General features: G+C 45.5%; 2 protein-coding genes across 3 annotated transcripts; one reads left to right on the top strand and one right to left on the bottom strand.

The window, feature by feature from the left end:
* Positions 1–5,398: 5,398 nt before the first annotated feature.
* On the bottom strand, positions 5,399–13,880 carry LOC119316306 (calmodulin-binding protein 60 B-like). Its single transcript, XM_037590600.1, has 8 exons — positions 13,575–13,880; positions 10,259–10,334; positions 10,079–10,137; positions 8,170–8,663; positions 7,935–8,095; positions 7,654–7,857; positions 6,513–6,702; positions 5,399–6,288 (listed from the first exon to the last, which is right to left on the bottom strand). Exons 1-8 carry the CDS (start codon positions 13,658–13,660, stop codon positions 5,717–5,719), a joined length of 1,842 nt encoding a protein of 613 aa, XP_037446497.1. The 5' UTR covers positions 13,661–13,880; the 3' UTR covers positions 5,399–5,716.
* A 180-nt stretch (positions 13,881–14,060) lies between these two features.
* LOC119316307 (FGGY carbohydrate kinase domain-containing protein-like) lies at positions 14,061–25,672 on the top strand. Of its 2 annotated transcripts, none has more exons than XM_037590601.1 (15): positions 14,061–14,345; positions 20,456–20,535; positions 20,632–20,749; positions 20,862–21,040; positions 21,384–21,466; positions 21,558–21,706; positions 21,803–21,864; positions 22,068–22,176; positions 22,372–22,491; positions 22,651–22,770; positions 22,853–22,973; positions 23,695–23,851; positions 23,938–24,010; positions 24,090–24,217; positions 25,281–25,672. In XM_037590601.1, the coding sequence occupies exons 1-15, from the start codon at positions 14,288–14,290 to the stop codon at positions 25,401–25,403; spliced, it is 1,680 nt and encodes a 559-aa protein (XP_037446498.1). In that variant the 5' UTR covers positions 14,061–14,287; the 3' UTR covers positions 25,404–25,672. The 2 variants fall into 2 exon arrangements, with proteins under 2 accessions (XP_037446498.1, XP_037446500.1); XM_037590603.1 differs by having other exon boundaries at positions 14,208–14,345; positions 20,632–20,815; positions 20,917–21,040.
* Positions 25,673–25,951: the final 279 nt, after the last annotated feature.

Genomic DNA, 25,951 nt, shown 5'->3' with positions numbered 1-25,951 from the left:
AATTGTCACTCCGTATGACGGAGAGGTATCTCTGGGCCCACTTGGTAATGCATCATCATAATGAGCTCAATGTGACCAAGTGGTTGATCACGGGATCATGCATTACGACGTGAGTAAAGTGACTTGTCGGTAACGAGATTGAACGAGGTATTGGGATACCGACGATGGAGTCGCGGGCAAGTAACGTACCGATTGACAAAGGGAATTGTATATGGATTGATTGAATCCTCGACATCGTGGTTCATCCGATGAGATCATCATGGAGAATGTGGGAGCCAACATGGGTATCCAGATCCCGCTGTTGGTTATTGACCGGAGAGTCGTCTCGGTCATGTCTGCATGTCTCCCGAACCCGTAGGGTCTACACACATAATGTTCGGTGACGCTAGGGTTGTAGAGATATTAGTATGCAGTAACCTGAAAGTTGTTCGGAGTCCCGGATGAGATCCCGGACATCACGAGGAGTTCCGTAATGGTCCGGAGGTAAATATTTATATATAGGAAGTCCAGTTTCGGCCATCTAGAAGGTTTCGAGGGTCACCGGTATTGTACCGGGATCATCGGAAGGGTCCCGGGGGTCCATCGGGTGGGGCCACCTATCCTGGAGGGCCCCATGGGCTGAATTGGGAGGGAAACCATCCCCTAGTGGGCTGGTGCGCCCCCCCTTGGGCCTCCCCTGCGCCTAGGGTTGGGAAACCCTAGGGGTGGGGGCGCCCCCCACTTGGCTTGGGAGGGAAGCCACCCCTTGGCCACCGCCCCCTTGGAGATCCATCTCCCTAGGGCCAGCGCCCACCTCCAAGGCCCCTATATAAAGAAGGGGGAGGGAGGGCAGCCGCACCCCTTGCTCTTGGCGCCTCCCTCTCCCTCCGTAACACCTCTCCTCCCCGCTTACGCTTGACGAAGCCCTGCCGAGATCCTACTGCATCCACCACCACACCGTCGTGCTGCTGGATCTTCATCAACCTCTCCTTCCCACTTGCTGGATCAAGAAGGAGGAGACGTCTTCCTAACCGTACGTGTGTTGAAGGCGGAGGTGCCGTCCGTTCGGCACTAGGTCATCGATGATTTGGATCACGTCGAGTACGAATCCATCAACCCCGTTCTCTTGAACGCTTCCGCGCGCAATCTACAAGGGTATGTAGATGCACTTCTCTCTCCCTCGTTGCTAGATGACTCCATAGATTGATCTTGGTGATGCGTAGAAAATTTTAAAATTCTGCTACGTTCCCCAACATAAAGCTCCGGGCCTAGATGGATTTCTAGTGGAGTTTTATAAAAAAATGCTGGCATATATTAAAGGGGGTTTGTTACCGATGTTCCAAGATTTATTCTCTGGACAGATTCAGTTGTTTCGCCTAAATTTTGGAACAATCACTTTGCTCCCTAAGAAAACAGAGGCTGTGAGAATTGAGCAGTTCAGGCCGATCTGTCTTCTTAACGTAAGTTTCAAAAAAATTACCAAGGTTGGGACTAATCGACTCACGCAGATTACGCACTCTGTGGTGCAGCCGTCCCAAACTACTTTCATGCCAGACAGAAACATCCTAGAAGGGGTTGTGGTCCTTCATGAAACGCTCCATGAAATTCACACAAAAAAACTAGATGGGGTTGTTTTCAAAGTGGATTTCGAAAAAGCGTACGACAAAATTAAATGGCCTTTTCTTCAACAAGCTTTGCGTATGAAATGATTTGATCCGGCCTGGAGACAACAGGTCGAATCTTTCACGCAAAAAGGAAGTGTTGGAACCAAAGTAAATGACGACATAGGTCATTATTTCCAAACACATAAAGGCATGAGACAAGGAGATCCGATGTCACCTATTCTGTTCAACATTGTGGTTGACATGTTGACGATTCTAATAGGAAGGGCTAAGGATGCTGGTCAAGTGGGAAGTCTGGTTCCTCATCTAGTGGATGGAGGTGTGTCATTCCTACAGTACGCCGATGATACTATCATCTTCATGGAACATGACTTGGCAAAAGCGAGAAACATGAAGCTTGTCTTATGCTTATTCGAACAATTGACCGGACTAAAGATTAATTTCCACAAGAGCGAATTGTTCTGTTTTGAAAGAGCCAATGAGGAACAAGAGGCATATAAGCAATTGTTCGGGTGTGAATTGGGGGATTTACCTTTCACTTATTTGGGAATACCAATTCACCATTGTAAGCTAACAAACAAAGAATGGAAGTGCATTGAGGATCGATTTGAAAAGAAACTTAGTTGCTGGAAGGGCAAACTAATGTCATATGAAGGCCGTTTAATTCTCATTAATTCGGTTCTCACGAGCATGCCTATGTTTCTCTTGTCTTTTTTTGAGGTACCAGTTGGAGTTCAGAAAAGACTAGATTTCTATCGATCCCGTTTCTTCTAGCAGAGTGATCATCTGAAGAGAAAGTATAGACTCGCTAAATTGGATATTATTTGTCGACCGAAAGACCAAGGGGGTCTAGGTATCGAAAATCTTGAGGTGAAGAACATATGTCTTCTCAGCAAATGGCTGTTTAAGTTATCTGGTGAGACGGAGGCTACATGGGCACAGATTCTGCGTAATAAATACCTTCATTCCAAAACTTTATCCCAGGTGAGAGTGAGGCCGATGGATTTGCCTTTCTGGAAAGGACTGATGAGAGTTAAATCAGTTTTTTTCAATCGGACAAAGTTTGTGATCGGTAATGGTACTTATATGAGATTCTAGGAGGATACTTGTCTAGGGGACTCACCCCTCGCGCTTCAATATCCTTCTCCTTATAGCATTGTTCAATGGAGAGACGCGTCCGTTGGGACGGTGTTTCAGTCCACGCCTCTCAATATTCACTTCAGGAGAGTGCTAGCAGGAAAGCTTTGGGAAGCTTGGCTCCATCTTATGAGAAGACTGGTGGATGTGCAGCTTTCTCAATGACCCGATCAGTTGTGTTGGAAGATAATTAGGAATGGAGAGTTTACGGTTAAATCCATGTATCTGGATGTTATTAATTTTGTCTCTATTCCTACTTCGAAACATGTTTGGCATGTCAGAGTACCTTTGAGAGTTAAAGTGTTTATGTGGTTTGTGCACAAACAAGTCATTTTAACTAAGGATAACTTGGTAAAACGCAACTAGGTTGGGTCTACTAGATATAGTTTTTGTGATCGGGGTGAATCCATCCGAAAAAGGGTTTCCCCCCGCTTTGTATTACAAAGGACCAACATCAAACACCTTTTTCTTGACTTCCCATTGGCAAAAAATTATGGCGGACGATTCACATAGCCTTTAATATTTACTCCTCCGAATAATATTAACACGTTATTTGGGACGTGGCTTGATGGGATAGTACCCCGAACAGCGAGACACATTCGTGTAGGAGTATGTGCTTTATTATGGGCTATCTGGAATTGCAAAAATGATTTGGTCTTTAACAGAACAACAAATACTCATTTTTTGCAGGTTATCTTCCGAGCCACTGTGTTGATTCGTATGTGGTCGCTACTCGCTCCAACAAAGGCCAGAAAGCGTTTGGTTACTGGATCTATCCGATGGGAGATGGTAGCGTGAGCTATTTTCAACCGGTTTGGATGGCGGTCATGTAATAGGATAGGCAATTAGTTTCCTATCTTTCTTTTGCCAGCCGGTTGTGGCTTCCTTTTTTATTTTTAGCTCTTTGTGGGCATCTTTTTGTCTTTTTTGAAGATTTTAAGACCTCTGTCGAACTGTTTTGCTTAGTAATAAAGGTGACCGTATGCATCATTCTGATGCAGAGACCGGGGTCATTCCCCTTTTCGGAAAAAAGGTTGATGCGATTTTAGAATTAACAAGATAAGTCGAATGAAGTGAAGAGCAATCCAGAATCCTACTTCCTCAGTCTCAAAATAAGTGTCTTAAGTTTAGTACAACTTTGTACTAAAGTTAGTACAAAGTTGATACATTTATTTTGAGACAGAGGGGGTATTTTGTGCGAAAATGCCTTTTGGAGCTCGGCCTCCATGGAGCTCGGTTTTTGAAAAACACAAAATTCATGAAAATTCACATTTTTACAATTCAAAAAAATCTGAAAAAAATACAGATATACATGGAGGCATAACACAAATGTGTGTAAATTTTTAGAACGAAATACGTTGAAATGAAGGTTGTGCAAAAAAGACAAATCTGAGGCTTTTTAACACATGTTACTATTCATCCTCAAAGTCCAGAAATTTGTCTTTTTATATAGGTTGCATTTCGAAGTATTTCATCTTGAATTTTTACACACACATACATTTCATCCTTGTATAGTTGCACGTTTATTTTTAGAATTTTTTAAAGTCAAAAAGTTTGAATTTTGATTTTTTTTCAAAAATAAAGGGCTCCATGAGCTCGGTCACCAAAACGCCCTACTCGTATTTTGTGGGGGTATGAGAAAGTTGCAACTGATATTGGAATCCACCCATGGTGAAGGTAGTTCTCCAACTAATTATGTAGCGTGTGAGCTTCACCACTCTAAAATATGCAGAACAAGGTTCCCATTTTTATCTCTCTAGTCCTCATAGTTTATGCTTGTAATAGTACATGCGTTACTGGAACTTATATGCTACATTGACGGAGATTGTGAACATGGTGTGGGAGGCGGTGTAGCCATCTGCGTTTGCTTACAGTTACGGGTAGCCTTCACAGCTTTGGGCGTCAACGAGAATGCATGGAGCGTCAACCACCTCGAATAAGATAAATAGCACTTCAAAAGGAAAAATCAAACCATGATTAAAAACTTGAAAAAGAAAAGGACGCTACATCTACTAATTAGGGAGGAAAGGTATCGGGCTGAGGTGAAGGCTTAGAAGAAAAATCTCTGGAACACTCGCCATACTGATCGTTCAGTTGTGGCACCGATTCTTGCCGAAATAGGAGAGCTATTCTTATCTTTTCAAGTTTTTGTTATTCAGCATGTAACTCGTTCAGCAAATTTATCATCTTATCTTTGTGCTAAGCATGCCTGTACGCTGATGGTCACTGATAGCTGGCTGGACTCTGTACCTTCGTTCCTCATCAACAGCCTCATAGTTGACTGTTTGAGGACCGCCTTTGTTGAACAAAAGCTCCCAAAGTTTTCTGCAAAAAAAAAAAGAAAAATCAAAGGGGGTAGGGGCTAATTAGGTGTGGACACGTACCTCCGTTCCTTTCGTCCGTAAGCTGGTATTCGTTGATTACATTTTCGAAAGAGAAAATTAATTGATATTTTTGAAAAGGAAAAGATGTGTGCACCAGTTTGCCCTCCATTCGACTAGAAGATGTCCACGTCCCTTCAGCTCAACTTCTCATAAATGGCATACTTGATTGCAACAAATACCCACTGTATGATCACTTGACAAACGAGGCCAATAACATAACGCCGACGTACCACCCCAACAAAACAATTTAGCATTACAAGAACGTTCTCCCAGAAGTTCTGGACTCCAACCGATTAATAGCCACAAATGCATAATACTGTCAACATCAATTCACACCATCTTCTACAGTAATATTCTGCACAAATTAAGCTAAACGGAAACAAGCTAAACAAGAATTTATGTTGAAATTATACAAGGAAGCAAGTCGACATTTTTTTTACAAGGTAGCAGAGCTACTCGCTGTAGATTTACAGAAAACTAGTTCCAATGGCAATCACGACGAATATGTGAGAACCAAAGAACTAGTTCGCAGCAACAGCAGCTGGTATTTGAGATTTCAACAGTAACATCTAATGGCGAGCACACGCCAAAATCTTAATCCTCCAGCTCAACAATCTGCGCCCTTCTCTCGGCAGCTTTCTTCCTGACAAATATTCCCCATCTCATAGCAGCCTTTATCTTGAGCCACCCGACAACGGCTTTGCCCGATGGACGGCTGGGCTCACCTTCAGAGTCTGGGTTTGGGAATGGAGATGGAATGTCAGGGAAGGAAAATGTTTCGTCTGGCAAACCAGTAGAAGCTCCGCCCATATTGAAGATCCTGAGCAGCTGCTGCATGTCGTCACCCTCGAGCAGTTGGTGGCTTTTCATGCGAATGTCTTCAGTGAAATCATCAGCATACTGACCATCACGGTTGTGATGCCAATTATCGTAGCCGACGTTTGCTGGCTGAATTGGTTGACGTTGAGAAATTGTGTGATGCAACTGGCCGAGTTCCAGACCCATGCCATCACTTGCTGTTCCCTGATTAGACCCCATCAACATGGTAGGCGGCAAAAATGAAAAGGCGTCGTCATATGGCACAGGCACATTAGCAGATGAACTCTGAAGCTGAACAGACTGTGTTGCTGTCTGGTTGCCATCATACCCTATAGAACCATTTGTGCCTGAAATGAATGAAACAAAACATATGGTTTTGAGAAACTGCTATTCCAGAGTGACATCATGAAATATTTCATACATCTCATACACCCTTTGCTTTATTTGTATGTATATATTTATATCCAAAATCAATGTTTCAGTTTTTCCAACGCATTAAGTCATTTTCCTACTTCAGAAATAAAATGGCAAAAATACTTAGAATTCTGTATCTAAGCACTTGTGTGCTTACCTGTTGTAGATGGTCCTGGCATACTCGTTGAAGAAATGCACTGTACATATGCAGCAGGAGCACGAGCCTCAGCTTGATTAGTTAATGCAGCCTTTTTCTTCGGTTTAGGGTTCAAGAGAGCTTTGCCATCATATTCAATAACATACATCCAATTATCATATGCTTTCTTCACCAGCCCATCAGCAAAATGCTGTCGCAAACAATAACATTCTAATCAGTCAAGATTTTATGTTAAAAAAAACACTTCTGCTGATTAGAGCAGAGAAAGCCGAACTCGCTCCTTGAAAAAATGAAAAATAAACAAGTGCCCCAGATTACTTAAACACACCTAAGCATAGTGTAGCACATCTCAGAAATTACTGCAGTTAATAGGAAGGCCAGAACAACTATTATACATTGGAGAAACTGGCTATACCTAAGGGTTTAACGTACCAAATGAGCATTCAGTGCGTTAAAAACATATAACTGTACCAGAAATTTAATACGTAGTGGTTAATACACATTATCCATGGCCATCATTCTTGAATATAAAGGGTGTGTGGACGGAATCAAGACCAATGTGATATAAGATGAAGTCAGACCTCAACATATTACTCCCTCAATCGCTGTTTCTTGGGCGTCTTTTCCCAGATCTAGGGCCCTGGAGGTTTTTCTCCTCCTTTCTCTTGATAATACTCCCGCTTACGTGACGTTCCTGTTCCCCTACCATAGTAAAAGCGCTAATAATCCCTCAAGTTCCAAAATCTAAACGTCCCGACCATATACTGGAAAAAAATCTCTGGGACATCTCCTTTCATGTAGCCTGTTCAATGGTAGGCGGACTATTGGTGAGCAGAGATCAGGGCGAGCAAAGGTATGCAGACTCTGCATGAGATGAACTTCTCAGACGAGTGTGAGAGCAAAATCGACCAACTCTCAACTAATCACGTCCATGCCCAGAGTCCTTAATATTGACGCCCAAACTAAAGCGCCCTAGAATTGGGAACAGAGAGCATACCAATTTCAAAACTCCAAAACAGGATAAATTTAATTGCATTATCTAGGACGGGTGCATGTTAAAATGAATGGGAACAACATTTAAGTTCAACAAAACATAACACTAGATATCAAATGCACCCAAACATATGCCCATAGCACAAACCTTTTGGCCATCATCAAGACTCTCAGACGAATAGAATTGCTCGCCAGAAATCAGCCCACAGAATGCATAGAGGTCGTTGAAAATAGCACCAGCAGTTCTGTTCTCATCAGAATAGTATATGTAATATTTTCCACTCAAGACACAGGTTTTTGCATGTTCAACGAGGGAATCCCACATCTTGTTGGACATGCCACTTCCGAGGATCTAAAACAACAGAACAGTATATAAAATAGAACTAAAACAACAAAAGATCAAAGGCCGTGGAAAAGAAACGAACTTACAGTACGCAGCTTCTGTGGATCCCGAACCACAAGCCTAAGAAAATCTTCAACAGTTAAAATTCCAGATTTATTCAGCCTCTTATGGAATGACCCATCTTTTCCTATTTTCTCTAACCTCCAGACCTCATCCTTCAATGCAGGTGGATAATGCTTCTTGTACACTAAAGAAGTGAAATTCAAATTGTTCAGACATATGTCAAGCAGAAGCACATGATTACCATTACAGAAAACTTACATTCTCCTCTATGGTCCTTAACCATAAAAGCTTCAGTTTTTGCCTCACGGATGCGAACACCCTCACAAAACCCTGAGGCAATTTTCAAACCAAGTCTGAATTTCCTACTCCTTATCCAGCTAGAGTTATCTGTGAACGTGAACTCCCCGATTGTGCCAACACCTTCTTTCAGTGTGACTTGTATATCGCCAGTTATAATAGGTCGTTTTCCCTCACGCTCCTTCACTATATGACTGTCAAATTCCTCCTCTGTCCAGCCTTCCTCGTCCTCATTGTTGAAATCACCTTCTAGAACAACAATATCAAGCTTGGAAGACGACTCCAGCCCAGATGATACAACACAGCCATTGCCGGTATCAAGCAAAACAACATGAATTGCAGCCCCCTGCTCCCCTTCAACTTTTCCTCCGGTAAAAAGGGGAAGGGACAATCTTGTCCTGAATTGGAGTTGCAGATTTCTTCCACCAGGCCCTTCAATTCGCTTTGGAGAAGACCTGCATTATTCCAATCAGTAGCAGATAATTAGTATCAAGGTGGCTCCCAAAGAAGGCCATTTCACCTTTTAGGCCTCAAAGTTTACATACTTTGCGAGGATATAGCATGATGCGTGAAGCCAAATTACATTGCACACCGCAAACATCAAGTTACTTGTAAGACCATCATGTGTTACTTGCACTATATTGATATATTTTACAATTCAGTAAGGAAAGGGTGTTATGTGTCATACTCCTTCCATTTCAAAATAATGTCCTCCTGGAGCTCCAAACATTTTTAGCCGCTTTAATTGCTTTTTTTTCCCGTCAACAACGTCATAGCAGATAGAGCTAGTTAACTCCTCCTGATGTTTGCACTTCCCAAATAATTCATCTTTAGATCGCATGTGTTGGGGCAGGAAAAAGAGGTACGCCTATGTCTAACCCTAGACGAACATCTATTTTGAAAGGAATGAAGTGCACAACTAGAAGGTATAAGGAAAAACTAGGCTACGGTGATACTCCCTCCGTCCGGAAATACTTGTCAGAGAAATGGATAAAAATGGATGTATCTAAAACTAAAATACGTCTAGATACATCCATTTCCGGACGGAGGGAGTACATGATTTTTTCCTTAACACACTGACAAAGCTACATATACATTTGAAAACTTATGAAGTATTCAATAGTGTAGTTCCTCTAGTCTAGAATTGACACTGACCACATGGGATCTCCAACTAAAACATAATAAGCCACATAAAGTATCTTCGATTTCTATGCAAATCAACCATAAGAAAAGATCCCGCTTCCTTATTGCAGTCCTGAAGTCAGGTGTAACATGAGTCTATAGATTGAAACATAGAAAGAAATTATAAACGGAACGGAACCGATTGTGCCCCATTTACGCCAAGAGATGGACCTGTTGATGGGGGAGGAATGTATGTGGGTGTCAATAGGAGAGGTAAGCTATGGCTTGGCTGCTCGCATACTCCTATGTCAAGGTGGGGTTAGAGGTCATGCCTAGGTTGTTTGATGAGCTTTCTTTTCTAAAAAAAATGAGACCAACCCAAGGGCTAACCCTCATTGGCTTTTTTTTACAGGAGAAACTCCACGAGCAACCGCGTCAAAGCCGAGGCTCGAACTCAGGTGGGCTGGCAGCTACCCCAGCTGCCCAGCCAACGGGTCGACGCCACGTCCTCTGAGCTTTCTTTTCTGGCAGAGGGCTGCATAGCCATGTACAGTGTCCATAAATATTTCAAAAATAATCTGATACACCTTTGATACATACCACAGAAGGCATATCCGTGTCAGGTACGTATCACAACATGGAGAAAGCACCAAACAAACGGTTCAGTGCATCTTAAACGGAAAGTAACATATTGACGTTTTAACAAAGAAACTAATATATTTGCTTCATTGTTGGTTTGATGTCATACCTCCCAGTGATTGCAGCAGGACCAAGTTTTCCCAAGGCGCGCTCCACTTCTTCACTAACCTACAAGCAAAATACAAAATTACAACCAACAGAAAGAAACACAAAATGACAATATACATTTTGCAACTCCATAAAGATATGTCATAACAGTATTCCTTTTTAATACTTGCTTTGTTCTTACCACTCTACGGAGAATTGGTTCCAATGATGAGCAAAGCCTCTGCAGACTATCCACCTTTAGTGCTTCAACAATAACACTGTACAAGCAGAATGAATAAGTACAAAAACCATGATTAAATGTTGTTCCAATTGAAAGGTAAACCCAACAAAAAATGTTCAGTAAAACCATTTAAGATAATACTTAGCTAATATTCAACAGGCCACAACTCAACATCATAATGTTACAGCACTTCACAGTCTTCTAGCATTTTGAAATAGAATTACGAGTACAGATACATGAAAGCGAAAGAGACACACTTGTTAATGAAAGATGGTAAAATAATACTTCTTAATTGTCCTACAATGATTTATGTAGTTTTGTAGCACATCTAAGTATCCAACACCGCATGTTCACACAGACCACAACCAAGAATGTGCCATGTGCCAAACGCACTGGAAACGCTTTCATATGTTCATATGGTCACACTAAACAATGTCAAGCTTTGGCTATTAAAAAATAGGAAAATGGTATGGAGGTTATGCTTAGAGCATCTCCAGCCGCGCCCCCAACAAGCCCTCCCCAGGCGTTTTTTCCGCGCCGGCGCCCAAAAATCGGCCAGTCGCGCCCACAAGAGCCCGTTTTTCGCCGGCTTGCGCCGAAATTGGCGTCGGCGGCCCCAGGCCGAACCCGGCGCGCTAGGGGGCACCAGGGCGAGCGGCTTTGGCGCGAAAGAGCCGCGGGCCCGCCGAGTCAACGGCACGCGCCTCGTCTTCCCCAGAACGCCTCGGTTTCCCATGGGGAATCAATGGCAAGGCTGACCGCCGGTCAGCCTTGCCATTGATTCCTCACGGGTGGCGTGTCACGGGCGGGCGGGCGCGGCGACACCTCCCCTTCCGCCATGCGTACACACGGCGCGGGGCTATAAAACCAAAGGCTCCCCCTCGCCGCCAAGCTCTGCCTCCCTCCCGTCCGCCGCCGAACTCCCCTTCCCTTTCCCTCTCAATGGCCGAACGCTTCCCTGGCGACGCTGCGGCGGCCAACGGCTTCGGCCGCCGCTCGCTCCGGGAGTGGGAGGCGTACCTCCTGTTCAAGGCCAACATCCCAGCACCGCCGGACATGCGCGCCGGGCCGACGGGGTGGAAGCTCAACAACGAGGGTGTCCCCATCCCCCCGGTGCCCGACGTCGAGGCGCGCCCCGGCATCTTCACCGCCGAGGTCGACCGCGTGCGTTCGTCCCTGACGGAGGAGCAGCGCTCCCTCCCCCAGTACGCCGCCGACAACCACGCGGCGTGGGCGGAGTACTTCCAGCGCCGGCAGGCGCAGCGGCTGGCGTCCACGAACGAGACGCCAGTGGTGGGCAGCGTCAAGAACAGCGATGGGCGCCGCGTCTGGTGGGGCGTCCCGGGCCGCACACTCCACGAGGTGCTGGCGTACCTCGAGGGCGGCAATGACCCGCCGCTGGCATACCCTGCCGCGGCGGTCGTCCCGCCCCCACGCCGGAGCGCCGGGCCATGGGTGCCCAGGAGGTTTGGCTCCTCCTCGTCTTCCTCCTCTTAGTCGTCCTCTCGCTCCTCCTCCCACTCTTCCGGCTCGCCGGCGTTGTTAGGCGTCAAGGCCGAGCCGGCCGCGGAGACGCCGCTCGGTCGACGCACCCGCAGTGTCGGCATCGTCATCAACGAGGGCGGCAGGCGCGCCCCCTCCTCGGCTCCTCCGCGCTACGTCAAACCAAAGACGGAGCCGGGGCTCGCTGCCGTCAAGACGAAGCCCGGGCTCACCGGCGGCGTCAAGGAGGAGGAGCTCGACGACGCGGTGGCCCTCAAATGGGCGCGCGATGACTGGGCACACATGGAGCTGGAGCGCCAGCGCCTCGCCTACAAGTGCTTCGGAGCTCGGCGCCGTGGCCGGGACGAGGGAGGCGTCGTCGTCCGACGACAGCGACAACGGCGTGCCGCCGCCACCGGTCCGCCATGGAGACGCCGGGCAGGGGTCCAGCAGGGGCGGCCGCGCCATCAAGAAGGAGAAGGCCGCCGCCGCCGACGAGGACGGCGGCGACGTCGGCGACTTCGCCGCGCTTAGCGACTTCTTCGCCCCGTAGTTGGTTTTTTTTAAATAGCTTATGTAATAACGCCGAACATGTCGAATATTATGTCAAGTTTGCTGATTTTAGCGCCGGCTCGCCCCCAGGGGGCGCGTAAAATCGCCGCTTGGGGGGCCAACGGCTGGAGATGCTCTTATAAACATGACGCCCAGAGATAGCGCTTTAGAGATAGTTCTTGCCATTAACTAGGGAGATTCTTGTCAGTTGGCCAGTTGGGGTATTTTGTAAACGAACAAGTTCAATGAGATAGCAAATAAGACAATTTTAACATGGCCAGAGTGCTAATTTATGTATTTGCTTAACTTATGTGCATGAGGTTAAAATATATAACAAAAGAATAGAGTGAATGACAAGCCTGGAGTTAAATTTGATTTTGTCTGTATGTGTGCTGGATGATGCACACCACTTTTCTTACTCCCTCCTTCCATCTATATAGGGCCTAATGCGTTTTTCAAGACCGTCTTTGACTATTGACAAAATTAATAGTACATGACATGCATAATATGAAAATTATATCATTGAAAGCTCCTTTCACATACGAATTTGATGATGTGTTTTGTGTAAGTTGCATGTCATATATTATTGCTCTAACATTTGGTCAAAGTTAGCCTCGAAAAACGCATTAGGCCCTATATAGATGGAAGGAGGGAGTATATTGTTTTCCATGGTAAGCATAGGCGTCCATGAGTGTACATCCTTCTATAACAAGGTCACGAGCGTGCTCCTGAAACTACTTATAACGGATTTTGTCCTTTCTCTCAACAGTTAACTGCCAAGTTAGCAAGTTACCAAGAATTCAGCACTTCCCAGCAAGTCACACCAATCCCAGCTCAAATTCTTCCTAGTACTGCGTGGTGATCCCAAAAGGCACTTCAAAACGCCCATGGTTATCAAAACCATAACTGAAATTCCAAAGCTATGGCTAGACGCAGCAACTAGAAGACCAATCATCACCCCGCTAATAACAACCTGACCACCGCTTGTCCATGAAAAAACAAACATGTCTTCAGATTTTCAGCTAGACGGCCCAAGTCGCAAGCAACAAATCTGGACACAAATTCCCAAATCCCAATCATAGAGTGCCGTAAGCCGGCGCTAAATCACGAAGGCTTTTGAACGATCCAGCATACGGACCCAAGCAACTCCACTGGCTAGCACTCGCGCGGCTGAACCGGCACGACTATAAGGAAATCACATCACGCACTTAAAAGGGGTGCTAAAACTGAACGAAGTCCTGACCTGGCAAGAGCCGGGGGCCGCGACCGCTTGGCCTCAGGGCGGCCGTCGCCGGCGGCGGCGGCCTCCAGCCCGCGCTTCTCGTTCATCGCCGGCAGCGAACCCTAGCCGGCACCCGCGTCCAGATTTCGCGCGACCGCCGCCGCCGCCCTCACCGATTCGGCGCGCCGGAGGAGTCGATCGGCCGCGGTCGGCTGGGCCGGGCGCTGGATTCGGGGCCGGGCGGATGGGATCGCGGCGATGAGGTCGGGGAGGTGAGGGGAGAGAAGGCAACGGCGCGTCGGCGTCGGCGGGGGGGCGGATGGGTCAGAGATCCTTTTGGCGAGACAGATAGAGATTGTACCCATCCACTGACGAAAAGCGCGCGGGGCCCACGGCGGCAGTGTGACGTCGCCGCCCGGCGGGTGACGTGTCCGCGGGCCCAGGCGTGGCGGCCTAAATATATTCTATCCGAAAGCCCAGCACGACACGCCGTGGCTGGCAAGTGGTGGCGCGGTGCGGGGTCGGTCGGCGCGATCTTTTTGCTGGGGCAGGGTTAGGATAATGATTAGCACACGTGGAACGACTGTAGTGGGCCCAGATCCCGACCCAACTTGTGATCAGGCCTGGACGACCCCGCCCAACCAAAGCCACGCGACCCACGAGAGGCCCACGAGGAAGTGATAGCTGCTCCTCGTCCCCGGCTCCGGCTGCTCCCCATCGCCGCCGCCGGCGTCATGTCCTGCGGTGGCGTCTTCCTCGGCGTCGACGTCGGCACCGGCAGCGCTCGTGCAGGTTTGCTGCCTTCGAAACCACTCCTGTCACTATTCTTTTTAGTTCCTACTACTAGTAGTAACCTCGGCATTTCCATATTAAGGCGAGATTTGGCAGTCTACTACTCCCTCCGTTCTCAAATATTTTTCTTTCTAGAGATTTCAACAAATGACTACATACGGAGCAAAATGAGTGAATCTACATTCTAAAATATGTCTACATACATCCGTATATTATAGTCCATTTGAAATGTCTAGAAAGACAAATATTTGGGAACGGAGGGAGTAGATATGATAATAATTAGTACCACTTTTGTACCCAAGTGTCACGTCCTAGAGACGGCAGGATTCGTCGGCAACTAGCGCAGGTCGGAGGAGGGGAAGGAGGCGAGATCTGGGCTGAGGTTGGGAGGTAGGAGAAGCAACAAAGAGGATAAGAACAGAATGAGAGGTTCAGAGCTTTTTCATTTCATCGATACCGATTACAATGGATGACCGTTGCTTATAAAGGCGCACGGCTCGTTTACAACCCAACTCTGGCCCAACGGCCCACAGTGCCATGCTGGCCCAACTCTACCATTTGAATTACCCGCCAGTGCTTTACGTGTCCTTCTTTGCCTGTTTACGTCTTCCCGCTCTGTTGACGCTCATCGTCAGTGCGCTAGTACTGACAGTACCCGCCCCAGGAGAACCAGCCTGTCCCCATGCTGGTGCGTTGGGGTAACGCGCGCGCAGCACCTCGTAATCTTCCCATGTAGCTGCCGATGCTGGAACTGATGTCCATTTCACCAGAACTTGCTGATGTGCTGCATTGCCCTTCTTAACCAGTCTGCGCTCCATGATTTCTTCAGGCATCAGCCCCGGTTCAGATAGATCCAGCGGTTCCGGCAGGGTAGTGAATACCGGAGTGTGATCAGGGATGTGTTCCTTTAGTTGGGAGACATGGAATACTGGATGAACCAGACTGCCACGAGGAAGTTCCAGACGATATGCAGCATTGCCCACCTTAGCCAGAATCTTGAATGGTCCAAAGAACTTCATTGCAAGCTTAGGGCACGGCCGATTGACCACTGATGATTGTGTGTACGGTTGCAGTCTGAGATATACCATCTCTCCTTCAGAGAACTGGTGATCAGTTCGTTTTCTGTCTGCATACTGTTTGTACTTGCACTGTGCTCTGGCCAGATGTTCCTTCAGTGTTGCAGTATGTTGAGTGTGCGTTGAGAGCCATTCCTGTACATCTGGATGCAAGGATTTGGCCTGCCCTTGTAACTGGCCCACGTTGGCCTCATGGCCGTACAGTGCTTTGTAAGGAGTACAGCCGAGCGAGGAGTGATACGTTGTGTTGTACCAGAACTCCGCTTGCGGTAACCAAGCATCCCACTTGTGCGGCGAATCATGCACAGCACAGCGCAGATACATTTCCAAGCATTGGTTTACCCGCTCGGTTTGCCCATCCGTCTGCGGATGATATGTTGTGCTCATCTGCAGCTCGGTGCCCCAAATTCTGAATAACTCTTTCCAGAAAGAACTCGTGAATATCTTGTCACGATCAGACACAATAGACAATGGCAGACCGTGTAGCTTGACAATCGTGTTGAGGAAAACCTTAGCCACTGAGGCTGCTGTAAAAGGATGTTTCAGGGGCAGGAAGTGGCTTACTTTGGTGAAACGATCGACCACGACCAGTATGGCATTATATCCTTCTGATTTAGGCAAACCCTCAATAAAGTCCATGCTGATTGCCTGCCAAGGACCATCTGGAATTGGCAGAGGTTGCAGTAGACCTGGTACTCTACAGAGCTCATGCTTAGCTTGCTGACAGATGCTGCACTGTTTAACAAAGTTCTCCACATCCTTCTTTAATCCAGTCCAACTGAACAGCTGCTTGACTTTGTGGTATGTGGGCAACATGCCAGAGTGTCCCCCAACAGGAGTTGAGTGGAAAGCTTGAATCAGTTTGGTTTGGAGTCCAGAATTGGCTCCCACCCAGATTTTTTCCTCATGTTTGATCAGGCCATCCTGGAGTTGAAATCCAGGACAAGCATTTGCATCTATTGCCATTTTCTGCAGCATGGTCTGAGCAAAGGGATCCACTGTATAAGAGTTTAGGATTTCCTGTATCCATAGGGGTTTACTGGTAGAAACAGCTTGTACAGGGAACAAGTGTGCCACTCTGGACAAGGCATCTGCAGCAATATTCTCTACCCCTTTCTTATACTGGATGGAAAACTGGAGTCCAACTAATTTTGTCATGGCTTTCCTCTGCAAGTCAGAAGTCAAATTTTGATCTCCAAGGTGATACAAGCTCTGACGATCAGTTTTGATCACAAATGGGGCTCTGGAAAAATATGATCTCCATCTATCAATAGCCATCATAATGGCCATAAATTCTTTTTCATAAATGGAAATCTTCTGACTATTTGTCCCCAAGGCCTTACTGTAATATGCAATTGGATGTCCCTCTTGTGTGAGCACTGCTCCAATTCCAGTGTTGCAAGCATCTGTTTCAACTGTGAAAGATTTGTTGAAATCTGGTAGGGCCAGAACAGGAGTAGTTGCCATGACCTGCTTCAAGAGTTGAAATGCAGTCTGAGCAGTTTCAGTCCATTGGAATGCTTGTTTCTTTAACAGGACAGTAAGAGGTTTAGCTAACAGACCATAGTTTTTGACAAAATTCCTATAGTACCCAGTTAGCCCCAAAAATCCTCTCAACTCAGTAACATTAGTTGGAGTGGGCCAGTCCACCATAGCAGCTGTCTTGGCAGGATCAGTGGTGACTCCTGCATCAGTAATAATGTGGCCCAGATACTCCATTGACTGCTGAGCAAAGGCACATTTGCTTTCCTTAACAAACAAGTTGTTCTCCTTGAGTATATCAAATACTTCTTGCAAATGTTGCAAGTGTTCTTCCAAAGTCCCAGTGAATACCAGTATATCATCCATGAATATGAGCACAAACTTTCTGTTGGAACCTTTGAAAATGAAGTTCATGAAACATTGGAAAGTAGCTGGAGCAGTACACAATCCAAAGGGCATCACCTTAAACTGATATTGTCCATTATGTGTCTTGAATGCTGTCTTAAATTCATCTGCTTCTGCCATCCTTATTTGGTGGTAACCTGATCTAAGATCCAGCTTGGAAAACCACTTAGCACCTCCTAATTCATCCAACAGTTCGTCAATCACTGGCATTGGGAATTTGCTTTTAATAGTGAGGGAGTTGAGTTTCCTATAATCCACACAAAACCTCCAAGTACCATCTTTTTTCTTGACCAATAGTACAGGTGAAGCAAAAGGGCTCAGGCTGGGTGTGATCAGTCCAGACTGCAACATTTCTGATACCTGTTTCTCTATTTCATCTTTCTGCAGAGGAGAGTACCTATAAGGTCTGCAATTAACAGGCACAGCATCAGGCACCAAGTGTATCTCATGGTCAAACTCCCTGTGGGGAGGCAAGTTTTTTGGATCTATAAATGCAGCTTTATTTGCTTGTAGCAGTCTGTGCACTTCCTCTGGCACTTCAGTCACTGGAGCCACACAAATGTGATGCAAGACAGCAGTTGCCCAGATGTCATTTCCCTTGTCCCACTTCCTCAGTTGTTCCATAGAAACTTCCTGAATCTGATCTTGTTTAACAGGTAACACTCCCTGCAACTTGATTTCTTTTCCTTGGTAGTCAAACTTGATCCATTTATCTGCCCAATGACACTGCATAACTCCCCATTTCTCTAGCCAATCCATCCCCAGAATAATGTCATACCCTCCCAATTCCAGCACATGCATGGGAGTAGAGAAATTATGGCCCTGAATCCACCAGTTCAGTTTGGGCACAAACTCTGTACAATCTACTTTGTCTCCATTTGCCACCTTCACATGCAAAGGGGTTGCTAGTTTCTCTGCAGTAACTGGTACTCTGCTCAGCAAGGCTTTATCTACAAAGGTGTGAGTGCTGCCCGAGTCGATCAGTATCAGGACTACTTGATTACCAACAAGCGCTCTGAGTTGTATGGTTTTAGGATGAGCTGCACCAGACAAAGCTGTAACTGAGATGTGAGCACATTCAGGTTGATGGTCGTCCACCAGAGCATCTAACACTGCATCAGAGATGATCTCATGAGGGTCTACCAGTTCTGCTGCTTTTAACTGAGCTGCAGGTGCAGGTGCTTTGTTACAGGTGTGTCCAGGGACGTATTTCTCACCACAGCTATAACACAAACCATTCGCACGCCTGTACTCTTTGAGCTGCTTGGCCTTCCACAGTTCACCCGGAGCAAAATTGTGTTTGCTGTCGGATTTGGTAGCAGTGTTCTTCTGAAAACTGGACTTATATGACTTTTGCTGATTTAAGAGCCCTTCCTGCACTGTAGCATACATGGATGCTGTTTGCACATTAGCAGGAAGCTGGAGTTCCACCACACTTCGCAATTCCTCTTTCAGTCCCATTACAAACCTGGTCACCAGAAATGTGTCACTTATGGCTGGCTCATATAACCTGATGTTGTACACCAGCTGCTGAAATTGCACTTTATATTCTTCCACTGAACCCTGTTGTTTGAGCATCATTAACGACTTCAGTCGCTCTCTGTGTATGTTCACATCAAACTCTTGCAAAACAGCAGCACGGAACTGTTCCCAAGTATGAAATGCGCTGTTCTGTTTGAATGCCTGATACCAGTGAGCCGCGTTGTCTGACAGATACAGAGAAGCAGAAGTAACTTTGAAATTGTCAGGTATGTGATACAGCTGGAAAAATGCTTCACACTTGTCTAACCAAATCCTCACATCTGTACCGTCAAAGCGTGGGAAATCCATCTTAGACATCCAAGCGCGTTTGCCGGTGGACTCATCTCCCCCCACTGCAACACCGTGGCCCGCAGGCGGTAACTGAATAGGAACTAGGGGAAAACGCGGTGGCGCACGGTACTGACCTGGTGGATTAGCACCCAGTATGCCATCAGAAACCTCCGATGCAATCGGTGACGAGCTTCCACTCCCTTGCGCACAATTCTGCTTGCCCAGCTGCGCCGCGTGCGCCTGCTCCTGCTGCACCTTCCCCAGTGTGTCACAGGACAAATTGACCTTCATTTGTACCTGATCCAGCCGGGTCGCCTGCTCCGATAGCTTGGCGTCCAGGGCTTCCAGCTTCTCGCAGATGCCGTCGACCGCAGTTAGTTTTGCCTGGGCCGCGCGGATCTCCGCCAGCTCCTGCAGCATCCGCGTCTGAAACGCCTCCATCTCGTCCGCGAGATAGCGTGTCTGCGGGTTGGGCTTGAACGCCGCCGTGGTGACGAGTTCCCCCAAATCAACCGACCTCGGGTCAGGATTTACGCAGATCAAACCCTAAGGTGATCCGCTACCGTCGCGTCGGAATTTGCCGGGTACGAATTGGGGAAAAAAAATTGGCGGCGCGAGCGGAAACGGTGGCTCTGATACCAGATTGTCACATCCTAGAGACGGCAGGATTTCGCCGGCGACTGGCGCAGGTCGGAGGAGGGGAAGGAGGCGAGATCTGGGCTGAGGTTGGGAGGTAGGAGAAGCAACAAAGAGGATAAGAACAGAATGAGAGGTTCAGAGCTTTTTCATTTCATCGATACCGATTACAATGGATGACCGTTGCTTATAAAGGCGCACGGCTCGTTTACAACCCAACTCTGGCCGAACGGCCCACAGTGCCATGCTGGCCCAACTCTACCATTTGAATTACCCGCCAGTGCTTTACGTGTCCTTCTTTGCCTGTTTACGTCTTCCCGCTCTGTTGACGCTCATCGTCAGTGCGCTAGTACTGACACCAAGTAACCATTGCTAGAGAAAATTGGAGTAGCTCAAGGAAGACTGTCTTGCAGGAGTCCACTTTGGTGATGAACTAAATGCTAGCTTCATGACAGGAAGTATGTTTTTTTCAACAGAAAAAATGCAAGGAAATATGTTTGGTTTTCGGTAACTCTCACTAGCTCACATACTGTGATGGTGGGTAATATGGGATCGTGTTTACAGACTTCCTTGCCACTGAACATATCATACAAACTTGAAATCTGAGTTGCTGTTTTTTCTCATTTTGAACTGAACTTGAAAGCGGGAGTTCATCTTATTGGGTTAGTGTTGTAAATTGTTCGTTGTCTGTTGATGCAGGACTCTTTGATGACAAGGGTAAGTTGCTCGGGTCAGCGAGCAGCCCTATACAGATATGGAAAGAGAGAGATTGTGTAGAGGTTGGCAACTTCTATGGTGACCCATTCATTGTACTGCATGATCAGTATGGGAATTAAATACCGTCTTTGGTAATTCTTGGTTGCTTTTACCAACAGCAATCGTCAACGGATATCTGGCATGCAGTGTGTGCTGCTGTAAAATCTGCGTGCTCGTTGGCAAATGTTGCTCCCGAGGATGTTGTCGGCCTTGGCTTCACCGCTACCTGCTCCCTTGGTTTGCCCTGATCTCCACATTAGCCGCGTGCCTTCTGTGGTTTGAATGGAGAATTTTGTGTTTGAGGTGAGTAGAGCTCTACCGACTTGATAACAGAGGATGGTGCTTGCAGTTGCTGTGGGTGCTGATGGTTCCCCTGTCTCGGTTTCTTGGAATGGTGATTCAAGAAGGGACATCATCGTGTGGATGGACCATAGGGCTCTCGACCAGGCTGAACGAATTAATTCTCACAGTTCACCGGTATTGCAATTTTATGGCGGGAGTGTCTCCTCAGAAATGCAAGCTCCAAAGGTAACTCTTTTTTTCTCCATGCATATGATTCTCGTACTTACTGATTCATTTTTTGTAAATACCTCTAATGATGTTGTTGGACATCTGAACCATTGTGTTGGTTGCCATGTTGTCAGTTGTCACTTTACAATCCTAAAAGTTTTGCTTGAAAATCTCAGAATGTCAGAATTCCAGCATTTCAAAAACTGAACAACACAATGTTCCTAAAAAGATGTTTTGCTTACAGAATACTGATAAACAGTTTTGAATTGTTTTGTAATGCGAAGGGGGTTAGACAAGGTTTGTTTTGTATTTTACAGTTACCTCCATTGATGGTATCCTATTTTGACTTTACCTTTTACAGCTTTTATGGGTAAAGGAAAATCTGCAAAAAACTTGGTCTATGGTATATAGGTGGATGGACCTCGGTAACTGGTTAACATATAGGTGAGTTTCAACGCACAAGTTCTCTAAGCCTGCAATAATCTATGAGTTGAATTTCTAACAAGTTTTGCTTCCACTGTTTTTTTTTTGCTAGGGCAACTGGTGATGAAACCCGCAGCTTATCACACATGGAACAGTGGAGGGAATCAAATCCACGTGGTATGGAACCATATGGAACGGATGAAGTCTTTTGGGCAGAAATAGGTTTGGGAGACCTTTATGAAGGGAGCCAGGCAAAAATAGGTTGAATGCTTATCCATTTCTCTTTTTTGTACTAAAGGTGATGTATCATTTGTAGTTCTTAATTTTCTAATACACCACCCTATGCAACCCAAATAGGACACTCCGTTGTGTTTCCTGGTCATCCTCTAGGTTCTGGTTTGACACCTACTTCTGCAAAGGCAAGCAAATCAGTTTTGCTCTTGATTTAAACTGACATTGTTTAAGCTGCATTAATGCTAAGTGTTTTCATGAGTGAACAAAGGTACAATCGATTACCTAAGTGCTTTCTTTGTAGTTCTTATGTTAGAAACAAGAGAATAAATGTCTGTGCTGTTAATTTCCATTATTTGACTTTTTAATGTCGCTTACCTCCAAATTTCAGGAGTTAGGCTTGCTTACTGGGACTCCTGTTGGAACTTCGCTTATTGATGCTTATGCGGGGGGTCTTGGAGTCATGGAAAGTGTGCCAGATGTAGAATTGAAAGCTGACAGTAAGTGTCGGTTCCCCTATGTTTTTCTAAGAAACTACCATTCCTTCTAAAGCTTCACGTTTATTTATATGAAACATTTGTTCCTGAGAAAAATGTAAAAGCTCGTTCCTCGATGCATTGATAGAGAAAATTAATATGTACAAGCCTAAGATAGGAACACCATGCACAAGATTATGTGGAGCATTTTGTTTGCAGTGTTTGATGAAGAAGCAATATGCCATCGCATGGTCTTGGTTTGCGGAACATCTACATGCCACATGGTTGTTTCAAAGAATAAGCTATTTATCCCTGGTGTCTGGGGACCATTTTTGTCTGGTATAGTTGTCTTCATATATTTTACTTCCTTATGTTCCTTGCCAGAATCTCTGTTAATTTATCTCTGTGGTTGGTTCTCCGCAATCTTATCTTGACTATGTTAAGTTAATGCTTTTATTTCTTGAAATTTTAATGCTTATCTTTCCATTCCACATTCAGCGATGATACCTGAGTTTTGGCTCACGGAGTGTGGCCAAAGTGCAACTGGTGCTTTACTTGATTACATTGTTCAAAACCATGCTGCGGCTCCCCTTCTGGCTAATCAAGCTGCTTCTCAAAGTAAGTTTCATGTTTGCTGATGCAGATTATCTTTGATGCTGTACCATATGAAGGTCTGTAATATTCTTCTCAAATTATCCAGGTATGTCCATTTATGAGTTGATGAACAAGATATTGCTTTCGATGGCACATGAACAAAATATGCCTTTTCTTTCTGCCTTGAGTCAGGACACCCATGTCCTTCCAGATTTTCATGGAAATCGGTAAGAGTTAAGCATTCGGTGCTTAACCAGGAATGTTGGCTATCTAGATCTTTTTTCTTTACAGTTTATGTGACACCAAAAATGGTATGTCAGTTTTAATTAGAAGATACAACCGTGAGCACACGCCACGGAGGCCATGTCTCAAATGCAGGTGGGCTGGGCAATTGTATTTCTAGCCAACTACTGTATGACACAAAGATCTCAGAACAGTTCAACCAGGCTTTGTTTCCTGTCATGAATCTCAACCAGCCGTTATGTAAAATTAATATGCCGTTGACATATACATCATCTTTTTCACTCTGGGTGGTTAAAATTGAATGTATTATGCCAACTTTTATGCCATGCAATTATAAGTATTTATGTCATCTTCTTTTTTAGAAAACAGGTTATTAGTATTTCTCTTTTCTTGCCATTCTAATTAGATATACTCAACTAACAATGCGGCAACAGGTTTTATCACTCGGGCAGCTAGCAATCTCATTTCAAGACTAAATCATACTCCCTCCCTCCCATAATATAAGATCGTTTTGCAAGCTGTTTCAACTTGCAAAACAATCTTATATTACGGGACGGAGGAAGTACCAGAATTTTATCACTTATCAGGCTATCACTTGCGCGCAAATTATTATTTCTCCCTCAGTGTTTTGGTGAATGTTTATTTGCCACCAGTGACACACTTCCAACATGGTTGACTTGAATGAAAAATCATTGTTATGGTTAGGTCCCCTGTGGCTGATCCAAAATCGAAAGGGGTGATTTGTGGCTTGACACTTGATACAAGTGAAAAACATTTGGCGCTTCTGTACCTAGCAACAATTCAAGGCATTGCTTATGGTACTCGTCATATTGTGGAGCATTGTAATGCTCACGCGCACAAGGTATTTATTTGATATCAATGATCTGAAAAAGTAACTTGGTATAGAATCGGTGCTAGAATATATATATTTTCCTTCATGTATAATAGATCGACACCCTTCTTGCGTGTGGCGGACTTTCAAAGAACTCCTTGTATATCCAAGAACATGCAGATATCACAGGCAAGTCTCCTCTTCCTGCAGCCAGCTCCCTCCTTTTCCTCCTCTCCATGCTCTTTGAAATTTTACTTGTTCTTTACAGGTTGTCCAATAATACTGCCTAGAGAAAACGAGAATGTGCTTCTGGGTGCTGCTATTCTGGGTGCTGTTGCTGCAAAGAAGTTCGCTGGTGTTCATGGCGCAATGAAAGCACTGAATGCAGCAGGGAAGGTATATTCTTTTTCTTGAACATGCATCAAAATGCAGGCTAGTTTGTACTCCCTCCGTCCCATAATATAAGATGTTCTTAGAACCAATATACTGACATATTGGCTGTAATAACATCTTATATTATGGGACGAAGGGGGTCCTAGAAAGAGCATGTCCAAATGACAAAGCTATGCGAACAGAACAAAAACCAGCAGACAAAAAAGGTAAAAGAGAAAGTAGAAGAAAAGGACTTGGTAATTTTGAGAATTCTCGACTTGAAGCTCTTGATTTTGGCTAAGAAATCCACTCAAATTTGTTGAATTTTTTTATTGTCTTGGATCACGTAGGCAGAACAAGGTATGCAACACAATTACCTTGAATTCTAGTGAAGTGATACAGTTGAGACAGCATGGCATCTTTACATTAAGTGAATCTTTAGAAACAAATATGTATTGCACACAGTATGAGTACTAGGAGATTCGGCCGCGTGGTTTGGAAGCTTCTAAAGCATACACGGCGCTCAACAAAGGCACGGGGACATAATCTGACTTGTTGGCGGTGCGCAGGCCCACGCCATCTCCTCCACCATCGTTGTTATCTTCTTGGTCTCTTCTCACTGACGTTGCTCCTTGGTGTCGAGAAACATTACCGGGCCTGGCCAGACTTTGTCGGGCTTGGATTCCCAGCTTGTTGACCTGGAGGAGTGGCACTTTGGTAGTACCAGCCCCAGATTAAGATTAATAAGATTTCTATTGTCGAATATGCTTCTTCTGAGCCGGCGGCACCACTCGGCCCTGGCCACGGCCCGCTGCCGCCTCGTGCTGCTTCTCGTCGAAGAATGTGAGGGTGCACCTCACAGGGATGTAGTCGCTGCGGATGCATTGTGCCGCCTCCAGCTCACTCCCCTCGATCATCAGGTGCTTGGAAAAATAAAAAATCTGACTTAAAACTGGACCGTGGGTTGATGTATAGATATATATTGCTAGTTTTGTGTACATGTCCGAGTCGGCCTGGCGAAATCGGATGGAATTCTCTTGTTTTATTACATGATTTATCTGATGAATCACAAAAATTCTCTTTGCAGGTTGTGCGCCCGTCTTCGAATCCTAGGGTGAAGAAATACCATGACGCCAAGTATCAGATATTTAGGTCCCTGTATGAGCAACAGCTCTCCCATCGCTCAACCATGGCGCAGGCATTGCACTAGAAGGGCTATGTGACCAATGAGGTGGCCAATGAGCTGGAGGCTGCATCCTTGGTACTCAAAACCATGTATTTGTGGAAAGACATCATAGCCCCTTTGTGGGTTTTGGTGGTAACAACAAATTATTAGTGGACTAACATCTTAGCCCCTTTGTGGGTTTTGGAAGGTTGTCTAGCTTAAATAAACAAAAATGGCCACGTCGTTACCACCAAGTATGGAACAATCCACTCATGTCGTTATATATATTCAGATAAAGTGACATGTTCTCGCTTTGAAGTACTACCTATAAACAGGTCTATGAAGCTCCGCGAAACCTAATTGATACGGGGATATTTTAGTTTCTCATGATTCCTGCTGCTTTTTAACTGTAGGAAACAAAATCAAGAACTAAAACCCGGTACTTTTAATCTGCTATACAGATGTTCATCATTATTAATTATTCAGAACTACTGCAGGGAATAGAAGATATGGAGAACAACATATGAGTAACCAAATAGATGGTCACATCTGCCAAACATGACATATGTCACACGTTTTTGGCAATTATCAGA

Source organism: Triticum dicoccoides, chromosome 6A, assembly GCF_002162155.2.
Source record: "Triticum dicoccoides isolate Atlit2015 ecotype Zavitan chromosome 6A, WEW_v2.0, whole genome shotgun sequence".
Taxonomy (NCBI): domain Eukaryota; kingdom Viridiplantae; phylum Streptophyta; class Magnoliopsida; order Poales; family Poaceae; genus Triticum; species Triticum dicoccoides.
The sequence above is the reverse complement of the archived record's forward strand: the minus strand, read 5'-3'. Positions and strand labels throughout refer to the sequence as shown.

Excerpts from the sequence above, each read along its gene's own strand:
- LOC119316306 (XM_037590600.1), bottom strand. The coding sequence starts at position 13,660 with ATGAACGAGAAGCGCGGGCTGGAGGCCGCCGCCGCCGGCGACGGCCGC. Across the intron at positions 7,858-7,934 it reads ATCCACAGAAGCTGCGTACT|ATCCTCGGAAGTGGCATGTC; the intron begins GTAAGTTCGTTT and ends CTGTTGTTTTAG. Across the intron at positions 6,289-6,512 it reads GCCAGGACCATCTACAACAG|GCACAAATGGTTCTATAGGG; the intron begins GTAAGCACACAA and ends CATTCATTTCAG.
- LOC119316307 (XM_037590601.1), top strand. The coding sequence starts at position 14,288 with ATGTCCTGCGGTGGCGTCTTCCTCGGCGTCGACGTCGGCACCGGCAGC. Across the intron at positions 21,865-22,067 it reads TGACACCTACTTCTGCAAAG|GAGTTAGGCTTGCTTACTGG; the intron begins GCAAGCAAATCA and ends TCCAAATTTCAG. Across the intron at positions 22,974-23,694 it reads CCAGATTTTCATGGAAATCG|GTCCCCTGTGGCTGATCCAA; the intron begins GTAAGAGTTAAG and ends TGTTATGGTTAG.